The sequence below is a fragment of the Nycticebus coucang genome, chromosome 3, assembly GCF_027406575.1.
Source record: "Nycticebus coucang isolate mNycCou1 chromosome 3, mNycCou1.pri, whole genome shotgun sequence".
NCBI classification, from domain to species: Eukaryota; Metazoa; Chordata; class Mammalia; order Primates; family Lorisidae; genus Nycticebus; species Nycticebus coucang.
Genome location: NC_069782.1, coordinates 76,922,488 through 76,937,284, shown reverse-complemented (window position 1 = coordinate 76,937,284; position 14,797 = coordinate 76,922,488). Strand labels below are relative to the sequence as shown.

The 14,797-nt window shown below is 42.8% G+C and overlaps 1 protein-coding gene across 3 annotated transcripts in view; it reads left to right on the top strand.

The window, feature by feature from the left end:
* The window catches only part of LOC128580509 (WASH complex subunit 2A-like), a 63,337-nt gene that overhangs the window by 28,346 nt on the left and 20,194 nt on the right, over positions 1 to 14,797 (top strand). For 2 of the 3 annotated variants that reach the window (XM_053582423.1, XM_053582425.1), the window contains exons 17-20: positions 767 to 853; positions 5,794 to 5,898; positions 7,889 to 8,020; positions 12,057 to 12,226. In XM_053582423.1, the coding sequence (XP_053438398.1) occupies positions 767 to 853; positions 5,794 to 5,898; positions 7,889 to 8,020; positions 12,057 to 12,226 (494 nt within the window). The remainder of the gene's footprint in view (positions 1 to 766; positions 854 to 5,793; positions 5,899 to 7,888; positions 8,021 to 12,056; positions 12,227 to 14,797) is intronic. The other variant, XM_053582424.1, reaches the window with a different exon arrangement.

Genomic DNA, 14,797 nt, shown 5'->3' with positions numbered 1-14,797 from the left:
ATGTTAGTAGGCATACTTCTGAATAGAAGAGCTTTTTCTCCTCCTTCCCCTTTTGATGTTGCTTTGGGATCACAGATTCTTTACTCAGTGCGTGATGATCTATTATCATCATCATTTTTTGAGAGTCTTTAAGCCCTTCTGGCTGCTGGCCCTCGTGCTGTCCTGCAGACCAGATCCCTCCTTTCTTTAAAGCACATCTCATCACATCATGTCCTTGCTGTGAAACCCTGACTTTCCTCTGCCAGTCACCTCCACGGCCTAGCATTCCGAACCGGTAGGGCAGCCTGCCTTTCCTCGCTGTCTGTGATTGTATGTGTCCCTTCTGTGCACCACGTGACACAGGCAGCGTGTCCTGCTCTCTTTTATACCAGACATACCCTCTGCTTTCTTTTGCTCTTTTCTTCTCACATGGTTCCCTCCATCTGGAGCATCCGTGCTTGTATCATATCCCTGTGTCCCAGCCTTGTTTGTCCTGAGACATGTACTTTCTCAAGGAACAGTTTCTTCTCTCCTTCCTAAGTTATACCAATTTTTGCATTTTTTTCATGGTACTTACTCCTTTGTGTTAGTTCTTTGTGTGAGCTTTATACATGGCCAAGGTCCAAGGCATCCATATTTCCTTATCCCAGGTGCATGCTTTGGTGTACCTGTCATACAGGGACTTGGTACAAAAAATATCTAAATGAATGAGTAAATCCTAATTTCCAGGTATCCTATTTAAATGTTAATCTTTAATTTTTTTTTTATTCCCCCCTCCCCATTGTAGGTTACCCTATCTTCCAGCAAAAATCTCAAGCTTTCGTCTGAAACGAAGACTCAAAAAGGTTTATTTTCAGATGAGGAGGATTCTGAGGTATGAAATTCTTTTTCCTAGTTGTAGGTAGTGGTCTATGGCTGTGACATTAGAAACTATTTCTGAATCAGGTTTTCTCAGTAGAGGTATAAGACTTTCATTAAGTGCTTCAGTTCTTTAAAAATAATCTTTTGAGAACACATGGTATTTAGAAAGCAGTATGTATGTAATACTTTTCACTTTGGGATTTGAATCTGTTGCATCTCCTGGGAGGAAAATACTCTCCTGTCAGGATTCTCAAATTTCAGGCTGCTAGTTGGTCTTTTAGTGCCCTGAGGCACTTGCACCGAAATGAATGTCACCACACTGCTTCCTTCTTTGACAGCCTTGCTAACCAGGTGCTGGGCTTAGATGGTGTATGTGGCACAGCCTTTTGTCCATCATGTTCGCTAACAGACTGTAGCTGGTCCTGGTTCACAGACTACTTGGTTCCTCTGGGTGTATCAGTGTCAGTTCAGAAACATCACTACTTTTTCTGACTCCCTCAGGCCTTGGTCCTTTTAGAGCTGATTTTAAGACTGGAGATTATATGAGAATGTAATGGCAAGTAGTAAATTCCCTTTACAGAAAAATATGTGGACATGGCAGAAATTTCTGTGTAATTTTTTTTTCCTGATTAATTGAGGGCACAAATGATTAGGTTACAATGCATTTGTTGGGTAAGGTCCCTGTTGTACTTGTGTCCTGCGCCTAGGAGGTGTGCCATACACCCTGATACTGTGCCGATTAGGTGGGAGCACACCAATCCTCCTCCTCCCCCCTCTTCCCAACTGGAATTACATTGAGTTTTTCTCTTGTGTGGGTGTATGTTAGTTTTACCTCCTGGCTGCTGCTGCTGCTCCTTTTTTTTTTTGAGACAGAGGCTCACTTGTGTCACCCTTGGTAAAAAAAGTATACATTGGATAATTTTTCTTCCATTCTTGGTGTTTTAGCTCACAGCAACCTCACACTCTTGGGCTCTAGTGATCCTTTTGCTTTCGACTCCCAAGTAGCTGAGACTACAGGTGCCCACCAGAATCCCTGGCTATTGTTTAGAGATGAGGTCTCTCTCTCTCTGACTCAGGCTGGTCTCAAACCTGTGAACTCAGGCAATCCACCTGCCTCAGCCTCCCAAGTGTCCTGGCTTCTTATTAGTATTGAGTACATTGGATACTTGCTTTTCCATTCTTGTGATACTTTACTAAAGATAATGTTCTTTACTCCATTCAGGTTAATACAAAAGATGTAACGTCTTCGTCTTTTTTTATGGATGAAGAGTATTCCATGGTGTATATATATACCACAGTTTATTAATCTATTCTTGGGTTGATGAGCATTTAGGTTGTTTCCATATCTTGGAGATTGTAAAATGAGCTGCGATAAAATTTATGTATAATTTCAAGAAACTGTGGACTCTGGGGTTAGGCTGTCGTGATTTTGTATGCTAGCCAGGACGAATGTGTAGCCCTTGGGAATCAGAATGATTGCCCTGGGTGTAAATCATACCTCTGAGGCATATATTTGATGGAGGCTAGCATACAAAGATGGGAATTAACCATAGTCCAGTTCCCTAGCCTCTAAGGCGCCGCATGATGGGGCCACAGTGTCTCATCCGCATGCTCCTGGATACAACCTGCACACCTTGGGGTCTTTGCACTGGCTTGTGCCGCTCTGTGCAGCACTCTTCTCAGAATCTGGGTGGCTTCCTTCTTCCTCTTCTAGTTTTTGGTAAGGCCTCCCTGCCAACTCATATGCAACCACAAGTTTGGCAGCACACTCCACGCTGCACTCTGCCCTGCCTCCATTTTCATTGTTCACCTCAGCGTGTGTCTCTAGGGACAGTGTTCATTTGCTTATGAACAACTTGTCTTTACTCCAACTAGAGTAAGCTCACGAGAGCAGGATGTTTCATTCCCTCCTTGTATCCCTAACATCCTATCCCTCCTACCAAGGCACATGGCAAGCCATCCGTTCACTGCTAACTACAGGAAAAAAACCAAAAGATGAGAAAATTCAATGATCTATTAGATGTTCTAGTTATTTATTGCTATGAAACAAATCACTGCAAAACATAGTTGTTTAAAACACCACTAACTTTATTGTCTCTTACAGTTCTGAAAGTTCACTGGGGCCCAGCTAAGCCATGGTCACTGAGGGTTTCTATTGTTGGAAGGTGGCTGGGCTGAGAATCGGTTCACTCATGCAGCTGGGACCCCTGAGGCATCCCTGTCTGGCCCAGGGCCTCCCATTGTACGGCCTCAGGGAAGCTGAGCCTCTTATGCGGCAGCTCCAGGCTGCAAAGTCCCCTCCTGAGAGAGGACTGGGTGGAGGCCGATGGCCTCTTTTCCCAGCCTTGGAAGTCAGTGGTGTTCCTTCTGCCGTGTTTGTTGGTAGGTAGTCACATTTTGTCAGGGTGATCGTAAAGGTCCACCTAGGTCAAGGGGAGCGGCCAGAGACTCCACTGCTCGATGGTAGGAGTGTAAATCAATTTGTAGCCGTGTTTCAAATCCCCCACCAAAGGATTTGTCCCATGTGTCTCCTTGTAGAGCAAATGTTTTTATTGAACATGGTGAGGAGTCTTGGGCAAGGAGAGTAAAACAAGGCAGTCTAGGAGACAACACTGTGACCAGAAGGAATGATTCTTCCCTCCTGCCTGTGGGTCTCAAGTGTGGAACTGAAGCTTGCCCTGCAAAGTCATCTGGGGGGACATGTTTGAAGCAATGGAAATGTCTTTTTTCCAATACCAAGAAAGGTATTGGTTAAGGGTCCAAAATTGTGATGTTGAAATTTGCTTTTATTCTTTGCATTGGTTCACTTTTGTTTTCTTAAAGCAGCAGACCCCTTTGTTTTGCCAGTGTGTAAAATACAAGGGATCATGGGAAGCTTGAGCTCCCCTGTGGCTTCTTTTTTTCTTTTCTTTTTTGGAGACAGATTCTTACTTTGTTGCCCTGATTAGAGTGCTGTGTCGTCACAGCTCACAACAACCTCAAACTCTTGGGCTTAAGTGATTCTCTTGCCGCAGCCTCCCAAGTAGCTGGGACTATAGGCGCCGGCCACAATGCCTGGCTGGTTTTTTTTAGAGAAGAGATCTTGCTCTGCTGGCTCAGGCTGCTTTTGAAATCCTGAGCTCAGGCAATCTACCCACCTCAGCCTCTAAGAGTGTTGGGGTTATAGGTGTGAGCCCCTACACCCGGCCTTCCCCTGTGGCTTCTTCTTGCTGAGTGAACCCATGGGATTTGGTGGCGCATAGGGGAAATGCCCTGTGCTGAGAAGGGATCTCAGGGAGTGACCTCATTACAGAATCAAGGTCTGTAGTTGAGGAGCAGGCCTGGATTCCATAATTTTAAAAAAGATTTTCCAAGGAGGTCTTAGAAAATATGTTCTTGGCCTATTTGTGTCACTCTTGTGTACTAAAGTTTCTCTTCCCAAGAGAATAGTTGTTCTATTTTATGTTTCTAACTCAATGTAGTTCAAATTACAAATCTTTCTTTGTAATACAGGCTAATATTTTTTAGCATTTTAAAAATTTCATCAGAATCTAGCAGATCTTTTCTTGGTTTGCAACATCTAGCTATAGTTCAAGTAGAATAGCAAACATTCTAAAATAAAATTTTAATTTGTATTTATTTTTTCCTTTTTTTTTAGAGACAGAGTCTCACTTTATTGCCCTCTGTAGAGTACCGAGGTGTCACAGCTCACAGCAACCCCCAGCTCCTGGGCTTAGGCAATTCTCTTGCATCAACCTCGCGAGTAGCTGAGACTATAGGTGCTCGCCACAACACCCGGCTATTTTTTGTTGCAGTTTGACTGGGGCCGGGTTCAAACCTGCCACCCTCAGTATACCGGGCTGGCCCCCTACCCACTGAGCCACAGGCACTGCCCTTAATGTGTATTTCTTTTTTTTTTTTTCTCGTAGAGACGGAGTCTCACTTTATGGCCCTCGGTAGAGTGCCGTGGCCTCACACAGCTCACAGCAACCTCCAACTCCTGGGCTTAGGCAATTCTCTTGCCTCAGCCTCCTGAGTAGCTGGGACTACAGGCGCCCGCCACAACGCCCGGCTATACCCACCACCCTCGGTATATGGGGCTGGCGCCTTACCGACTGAGCCACAGGCGCCGCCCAATGTGTATTTCTTTAAAAGAAATAATAGTATAATTTTAGGAGAAAGGCGTGTTACTAAATAAAATAGTTGTAGATCCAGTAATTTGGGAATCTAGCCTCTGTGTCCATTATTGCTTCTGTTTAGTCTCTTTTATTCTTTAGACAGAAAAAGAAAGTTATTTTTTTATTATTTTTTTCAGAATGATAGGACATTGATTGGAAAACTTCCTCCTGCCTTATGTGGGAGCTCAGGTGGGAGCATAGCAGCCTCTGGATTCTGTGAGGACACCTGGGTCCTGCGGCCTCTTCCTCCTTACAGCCAGGCATTTGTGCTGCACATTTGTCTGTCCCACCTGGGACAGACTCTGGGGCCTGTCTCTGTAAAGACTCCCTCTGAGCCACCTTCTCTGTAACCAAAGAAACCTAAGCACGTGGCAGCCTTCATGTTCTAGTCTTTAGTGTTTTATATGGACCTAATACTGTTTGTATTATTTGGGGTTTTTTGAGACAGAGTTTTGCTCTGTTGCCCCGAGGTAGATTGCAGTGGTGTCCTCATAGCTCACTGCAACCTCAAATTCCCAAGCTCAAGTGATCTTCCTGCCTTAGCCTCCTGAGTAGCTGGAACTACATACAGTTTGCCGCAATGCCTGGCTAATTCTATTTTTTTTTTTAGAGACAGGGCCTTGCTACCTTACCCAAGCTAGTCCTGAAACCCAGGACTCCACCAATCCTCCCACCTTTGCCTCAAAGTGCCAGGATTACAGACATGAACCACCGCCTCTGGCCTATATTGACCTGATATTTTAAAAATGGATATCTCTTGTTAACTTTAATCTTTCTCCAAATATTCTTTCTCCAGCAGGATTTGTTTTCTTCTCAAAACGCAAATAAGTTAAAAGGTGCATCCGTGCTGCCTAATAAGCTCTCCACTTCGGTCTCCCTGTTCGATGATGAAGATGAAGAGGTAAACATTGTTATTGCAACACAAGATAATTAGCTTTTTAATTTGCAGAAAACTTGATGTAGGGAAAGGTGATAGGGAAATAGTCAGGCTACCTGAGGCTTATTTAACAAAAATCCCTGTTTTTATTTCAGTGACTCTGTCCTTCAGTTTTCCTTGCTGTGCAATGGGGAGGACCTTAGACTCTTGACCTAGTTCTTACGGAAGGCTTTGTGGCTTTCATGTTTCAAAATCTGCCTTCGAGAAACACAGTTGACCCTTGAGCAGAATGGGGGTTGTTTCAACTCCATGGGGTTGAAAATCTGTATGTAACTTTTGACGCCCTAGAAACTTAACCACTGATAGCCTGCTGATAACGTGAACAGCCAACTAGCACACAGACTGGGATCTGCCTCCGATGTATGCATTCACGATGTGCCTAGCTTTTCCTCAGTATTTTCCGTATTTCTCAGCTAGTCGGTCTGTCTGCAAGTTTTTTCAAGGTATTGCAAATGTCCAAAAATTTTTCCAGTGTACTAATTAAAAAACATCCACCTGTAAGTGGACCTGTGCAGTTCAAATCAGTGTTGTTCATGGGTCACTGTACTTTTTAGAGGGTGGATCTTTGTTATACCCTATGAATGTCTTGGGGGTGGGAAGGAAAAGGCAGCCGCATCCTGCCTTGCCTTTCTTTCCCCTCCTGAATGGAGAGAGCAATGTGGGAGAGAAATAAGAGGGAAGCCAAGCAAACCTCAGCCCTCCCGCAGTGCTGCACAGTGGCTGAGCACATAGGTCTCAGCATCAGATCCTAACTCCACTACTGCCAACCAGGGACCTTGGGCGAGTTACTTAACTTTTCTTCTTCTTTTTTTTTTTTAATATTTAATCTTTTAAAATATTTTTTGGCTTAGGGCGGCGCCTGTGGCCCAGTGAGTAGGGCGCCAGTCCCATATGCTGGAGGTGGCGGGTTCAAACCCAGCCCCGGCCAAAAAAAAAAAACCACAAAAAAAAAAAAATATTTTTTGGCTTAATATTTTGTGTCTTTTCTTAAATAGAGTCACTGTGACAGCTATAACAAATCACTAAATGTGAAGCACAGTGAGTGCATAAGGAACGTGTGCTCTTGTCATTAGTACTCCTGTGGGACACCAGCTCGTTATTCTCCTGGCTTTAAAAGCTTCCTTCATTGATCTTTACATTCCAGGACTGGTCACCTGCTGTCAGTTTTCGTTGAGTTTTTCCATCCTAACTCAGACTTAGGCCCTCTTCAGGCCCTCTGATGGTTTTGTTCTCTTTTCCTTAACAAAAGCACCTTAGGAAATACTTCAGGAGTGCTTGGCTACACAAGACTTTACAGATGCCATTGAACTTATGAATCAGTCTTTAGTGTGCCACCAACTTTATTTGGTAAATTATTCCTTCACTTGGCAAAAAAAAAAATTCCTTCACTTTGTTTCATGTCTTTAAAATTAACTAGAAACAGAAGTCATTCTTTCTTCTGTCCCAGGCATTTGTCTTTCTTAGCTGTGAATGAGTGGAGATAGCCCCCTAGTTCTCTCCTAGTTCTCTCCTTTTGTCCATTGCTTCTAATTCCTGGAGAGGGAGGTGTGAGTTGCTGCTGCAGGGCTTTCTGCAGGGCTTTCTGTGTCCTGTAGGCTCCTGTGAGGCGCGGCTCATGGGAGGACTGGACAGGCCCAGTTCCTCCTTGTACTTCTGTGATCTTCTGTGATCTTGTTCGCATGTGTCCTCCCCCACTTACCCTCCCAGGTAGCTGCTGTGCTTTCAAGTTCTCTGTTAGTCTCTTTCTTGTCTGTGGATGGAAAACTCAGTGAGAAAAAGCTGTAGGGTGGGGTTTACTAGCATTTTGGTGCTTCCCCCCCCCCACCCCAAAGGTGTGTATGTTCTGTTTCCTACTGGAGACTTACTCCCTAACAGTTTGATGTGGGAGAATGCTTTACATTTTCTGTTTATATATATATAAAGTTTCATACCTTTCTGCCGTTTGTTTTTCTAGGATAATCTTTTTGGGACTACACCTGCCAAGGTGCAGACCTCAGCTCTACAGACTCAGAATCAAGAGAAGCCAAAACCCTCTGAGCTCTCCCAAAAGAAAGCATCTGCCTTACTGTTCAGCAGTGATGAAGAGGTGAGGTAGTTTCTCCTAAAGAAGATAAAGCGTTTATTTGATGGGATTTAGGAGTTACAACTATCCTAAACATTTTCTTTTTCTACCTATTTTACATCTAGTGATGTTCCATCACCAAAGATAATGTTCACAAGATTGTTTTTTCCTTTTTTTCTCATCTGTTCCCATATGGAAGGTTGTTATATCTTAATTTTTTTTTTAGAGACAGAGTCTCACTTTGTCATCCTCAGTAGAGTGCTGTGGTGTCACAGCTCACAGCAACCTCCAGCTCTTGAGCTTAGGTGATTCTCTTGTCTCAGCCTCCCAAGCAGCTGGGACTACAGGCGCCTGCCACAATGCTTGGCTGTGTTTTTGTTGCAGTTTGGCCGGGTCTGGGTTTGAACCCACCACCTTCAGTATATGGGGCCAGCGCCCTACTCACTGAGCCACAGGTACCACCCTATATATTAATTTAAAGATAAGACTTTTCAAAATGGTTGGGAATAAGTATGGCTCCCAAGTAACAGTATATGCTAATTCAAATGCCTTAGGCCACGTAGGAGAGAAAAGATTTCCCCCCCATTGCTGGGTTCATGGCTGAGGACCCTATTACAGATGACAGATTAACAAGAGAAGAGCATACAAATTTATTTAAGGTAAGTTTTATGTGACACCGGAGCCTCCAGAAATGAGACTAAGAGAAACAGGAAAATCTGTGTATTTTAGTCTGATGAATAAGTGGATAGTTTTGGACAAGTGTGATTAGACAAAAAGGATATGACCTAATGGTAATAAACTGGGGCAATTTAGCAAAGCCTGTTTGTTCAGATTATTCTCCACCCTTCTGTCTTTAGAAATAAGGGCATTCCTTTCCTCTGGGTATAGGGAGGAAGTCTTTTAACTTACTCTAGAAAGGAAGGTCACAGAATTCTTCCATGGCCTGCTTCGGGGGAATGGGAAGGGGAGGGTCAGCGGCGTTTCTGCCTCTGTTTTCACAAATACCAAGCAAGGTGTCATATTTGGGGGTAGCATGTCCTATACCCTTTCAGCCATATAGTATCTTGTTAAGTGACTATATTTTATTAATTTATAAATTAATTTATTTACTAAATTAATTCATTAATATACTAAATTAATTTATTAATTTAGGATACTCCTACCGTGTCTAGCTTTAGCTATGACAAAATCAGTAGTGAACATGGTTTAGTTGCTAACTAAATCAGATTTAGCAGCAGTGAATTTGATTTAGCAATGCAGAAAAAGACTTTAAACATAATGATGCTAAAAAATTTTGAGCATTAAGTCTTTTTGTATTATAATAATTGCTCTTTATTTTAACATTGGAGGTAAGTTATAAGGATACAAAGCAGATAGATAAACCCTAGATACATTTATGTTTCTATCGAAAGTAACCTCAAATGCACAACATATCATTTGCTTTTTCTTTTTTTTTGTAGAGACAGAGTCTCACTTTATGGCCCTCGGTAGAGTGCCGTGGCCTCACACAGCTCACGGCAACCTCCAACTCCTGGGCTTAAGCGATTCTCCTGCCTCAGCCTCCCGAGTAGCTGGGACTACAGGCGCCCGCCACAACGCCCAGCCATTTTTTGGTTGCAGTTCAGCTGGGGCCGGGTTTGAACCCGCCACCCTCGGTATATGGGGCCGGTGCCCCACCAACTGAGCCACAGGCGCCGCCCTATCATTTGCTTTTTCTATTCAAATGTATAACTTTATGGTAGATTATCCGTTTTTTTTTTTTTAGCATTGCTAGTATTTATTTGCCCTTTAGTAACAGCCAGACATCAGTGGAATTGTTGACTTTTTTTTTTATAGAGACAGAGTCTCACTGTACCGCCCTTGGGTAGAGTACCATGGCGTCACATGGCTCACAGCAACCTCTAACTCTTGGGCTTACACGATTCTCTTGCCTCAGCCTCCCAAGCAGCTGGGACTACAAGCGCCTGCCACAACACCCAGCTATTTTTTTGTTGCAGGTTGGCCGGGGCTGGGTTTGAACCCGCCACCCTTGGCACGTGGGGCCGGCGCTCTACTCACTGAGCCACAGGCACCGCCCACATCAGTGGAATTGTTCCTGCCAGAGTATTATAGTGCTGCTGAGAAAGTAAAAATATTAGCTAAAGCTAGGAGCCAAAGAACATGCAGAGTAAAGATAACCAAGGTTCTAGAACAGAGACTTAGCCTTGGCTGCCCACTGCTAATAGCAGATCCCACTGCTTGAGAGTCTGAATTATTAATAATTGGTTTGGAGTGCATTAGAATTATTTAAAACTCCTTAGTGCTTAGTGAATTCTAGAGTGTCGTCACTGGTGAGCATCACTGCTCTAAGGGGAACACCTCTCAAACCTCAACATTTGAGGAAATCACTGGGGGATCCTGTGAAATGCAGGCTCTGATTCAGAAAGGACAGTTGTAGAGCCTGAGATCTTGCATAGCCTGCTGCTGCCTGGTGGACCTCATCTCAACTGGCAAAGCTCTAGATTGCAGAGATCAAAGGACTGCTTAAGCAAATGCTTGGGAGTCCCTTGATTTGAAGAGGAGAGCGTAGCCTGGTGGAATTTCCTTAAATGCTTTTTAAAGGCCAGGTTGAGATTGTTGTGGTAAAAGGATCATTAGCAGTTTGTCCATTGTGTCTTTTTTTTTTTTATTGGTAATTTTTAATCAAGTTTCTATAAATCTCAGTCATGAAGTAATTATTCAAACAAATGAAGGAAGACCACACAATCCATAACCATACTAAGTATCTATTAAAGAACTAATATCTCATTTTAAGATGAAGGGCATAAGTAGTATACAATTCAAGTAAAGCATTTTTCTTCATCAAATACAAATTACAATTAATTCTACTTAAAGATTACATGTTATGGACAAAATAATGTACCATTATAATTCTAATATCTTTATCATTACAATGGATTATTATTGCTATTATTAATAATAGTACTAACTATAATAATAACTCATTTTATAAAGTACTTTTTCCATGCAAAGCACTTTGCAGCATTACTGAAGTTAGTTCATACAACCCTAGAGTTAGATACTCTTTATTTCTTATTGAAGAAGTTGAAACAACTAAGAGGGCTTAGCTTAAATATCTGTGTCAATCAGCTAATTAGTAGAATTAATTGGAAATCTAATTAATTAAGTAACTGGGAATCAAATACATGTTTGTCTGACTCCAAAACCTATGCTTCTTGCCTGTCCCACATTTCCACTGGCTATGGGATTCAAAGATAACATACTTAATATAAAGTTCAGTCCTCAGTAAGATAACAGAGGTGTTTGGATGTATCAGCTCAAGATGGCATTTGAGGGTAGGGCAATTTTACATTCAGTGTTCCTACCTTCAGTTTCCTGTTTTCTTTTTTCACGCACCAACCTTTGATGCCTGTGGCCTGTTGTGATGCATCTGGTTGACCAGTGTTCCTACTTCCATGGCCCAACTGCTGCACCTCTCGTTTTACTAGCAGAGGAGAGGAGTACTTTTGCTTTGGCTGGGATTACTTACAATTAAAATACCACCCCATCTCTTTCTCTCCTAACACTCAGCCAAGATAGATTTTTATTCACAATAGCCACAAAACTAATCATTGTGTCTTTTTTTATATGCATATTTCATGAGCTTTTTATACCTTTTTTTTTTTTTTTTTTGCAGTCTGCTTTGGGGTTTTTAATTAAAGCATTATTCTTCTCCCAGAGTTGAGAGTTCTCGCTTTTTAAATGTTCTTCTTTCTTATTCCCTTCATCATTAATGTCAATCCCCGAAAATAATGTTGCCTTGTCCTAACACAGGACAGAACTCTAGAGGGGAGAAACATCATGGCTGGTGGTGGAGGGAGAAGGCATGGGAAACTTCTGTGAGGTCAGAGAAACCGGCTCTCTGGATTTGAGTTCAGCAAAGAGTTTTGGCCATCAGTTTTTTGCAAAAGAGATGCACCATGTTTAATACTTAGTTTAACAAATGTAAATTTTATTTTACGCCTCCACTTCCATAATATAAATTGCCACTGGATTTTTAATATGTGTTTCATGTTTTAAGGACCAGTGGAATATTACTGATTCACAGCCCAGCTCATCATCTAACAACAGATCTAAAGGAGAACCCAGGGACTCTGGGACCACCCAGGGCCAGGAGGCCAAGGCTGTGAAAAAGACCAGTCTCTTTGAGGAAGACGATGAGGATGATCTGTTTGCTATTGCTAAGGACAGGTGAGATGGTTGTACGAAATTGTTCACCCTGGGTTTGTGGCAGTTCCTGCCCAGTTGCTCATCACTGATCACCGAGTCATCACGCAAATGAGAACCTCTTTGTTTTTCACTTGGAAAAAGTTCTGGAAATGTTTGTCTTCCTGGATCCTTACCTGGTTTCTTCTCTCTATTATTTTTTTAACCTTAAAATATTCTTTTTGTTAGTTTGTCAGGGTTTAAGTACAGTTTGTCATCTTTCATTTTTTCCCCTCTGGGCTATGTTAATGAATGTAAAGTTTGGAAAGAGTTGCGTAAAAGTTTGTCACTTAGATAGGAGCCTGTTGAGCGTTGCAAACATCCTCTTAGGGGGATGGTCCTCTGCAGAGCATTGCAGTATCTGAGCTGGCTGATATCCCTTAGGTTGACAGCAGCCTGAATTCCAGATGATTCTCCACATACATGCTTGAAAGAAAGCTGGCAGGATATTGAGAGTAGGCGTGGGCTGTGGTTGATCTAACATGCTGCCAGATGAGCTTGTTGATTCAGAATAACTTGCCTGAAAATACTTTTTTTCTCTCTTGAGAGCCTTAAATAATTACTTTGAAATTCAGCTAAATGGCAAGGATTAGACATGGAATCCTGTATGCTGGCATGGTTAATCCTCACCGACAGATTTAGAGTATCTCATATTTCTGTCTCCATGTACTGTGATGTCTTTAGTCATCACTGTTTCTACCTTGGGCCCCCACAGTTGACTCGTAAAATCCCAATACCTGATATTAAATTCTGGCCCTGCCAGTTCCGATCTGAATAATCTTTGGCAAGTTACCTAACTTCCCTGTGCTTCCGTTTCCTCATCTGTTAAGCAAAAATAATAATAGTACTTCTCTCGAAGGATTGGGGTGAGATGGTTAGATGAAATCTAAATATGAAATGCTTAGCATAATGGCTGGTACACTGTGAGCACTCAACTATCACCATTTATCATCACGGAGACAGAGTAGATACTTCATTCTTTTATTTTTGTTGCTTTCTCTTGGGATAGTTTTCTTCCTGTCTCTCCTGGCCAGCTTCTTTCAAGACTCAGTGTATGTCTTCTCTTTTAAGAAGCATTTTCCAGGGCGGCACCTGTGGCTCAGTGAGCAGGGCGCCGGCCCCATATACCGAGGGTGACGGGTTCAAGCCCGGCCCCGGCCAAACTGCAACCAAAAAATGGCCGGGCGTTGTAGCGGGTGCCTGTAGTCCCAGCTACTTGGGAGGCTGAGGCAAGAGAATCGCTTGGGCCCAGGAGTTGGAGGTTGCTGTGAGCTGTGTGAGGCCACGGCACTCTACTGAGGGCCATAAAGTGAGACTCTGTCTCTACAAAAAAAAAAAAAAGAAGCATTTTCCAACCAAAATAGATGAGAAAGAGAAGAAATATGATGAGAATCTAGTGTAGACAGGGTTCCACCTTCTTATGTGCCGCCCTCTGGCTCTACAGCGGGTGAGCATTTTCTGCAATTTGTTTTTTCGTTTTTGAGACAGAGTCTTACTTTGTGGCCCTGGGTAGAAGGCCGTGGTATCATCATAGCTCACAGCAACCTCCAACTCTTGGGCTGAAGTGATCCTCTTGCCTTGGTATTTCTATTTTTAGTAGCGATGGGGTCTTGCTCTGGCTCTGGCTCTCAAATTTGTGAGATCAGGCAATCCACCTGCCTTGGCCTCTGAGAGTGCTGGGTTATAGGAGTGAGCTGCTGCGCCCAGCTTTCTACAGTGTTTTGAAGCTGCCTGTTTACGTGTGTGCTCCCTGGGTCCCCGCACAAACACAGCCATGAGTTTAGCCTTCGGAAGCGGGTCTTATTCTGAGTCCTGGTTCCGGGCATGCGCAATACGTGGCTTTAGTAATGCTTCTTCACCAGACTCACTCTGCCTCCTGTTTCTGAAGTTGTAAAACTTTGTACATGGGCAATAATTCATAGCTTTTACCAGATCTCAAATGAAGCTTTACAGAGACAATAGTAAGTGTAGGGGAGGATGTGCAGGAATTGGAACCCTCACATACTGCTGGTGCAAATGTAAAATGGTGCAGCCACTTCAGAAAACGGTATGAGTTCCTCAAAGTGTTAGACATAGACTTTCTGTATGACCCAATAATTTCACTTCTAAAAGAAATTGAGGCTTGGCACCTACAGCTCAGTGGCTAGGGCACCAGCCACATATACTGGAGCTGGCAGGTTTGAGCATGGCCCAGGCCAGCCAAACAACAATGATAACTACAACCAAAAAACAGCCGGGCGTTGTGGTGGGCTCCTGTAGTCCCAGCCACTTGGGAGGCTGAGGCAAGAGAATCACTTAAGTCTATGAGTTTGAGGTTGCTGTGAGCTGTGATGCCTTAGCACTATACCCAGGGCAACATAGTGAGACTCTGTCTCAAAAAAAGAATTAAAAAAAAAAGAAATTGAAACATACAGTCATAAAAAAACTTATATATGAACGTTTATTGCAGCATTATTAATAATAGGCAAAAAGTAGAAATAACCCAAGTGTCCATCAACTGATGAATAGATAAAATGTTGTGTAACCATATACTGGAGTATTATTCAGCAATAATAA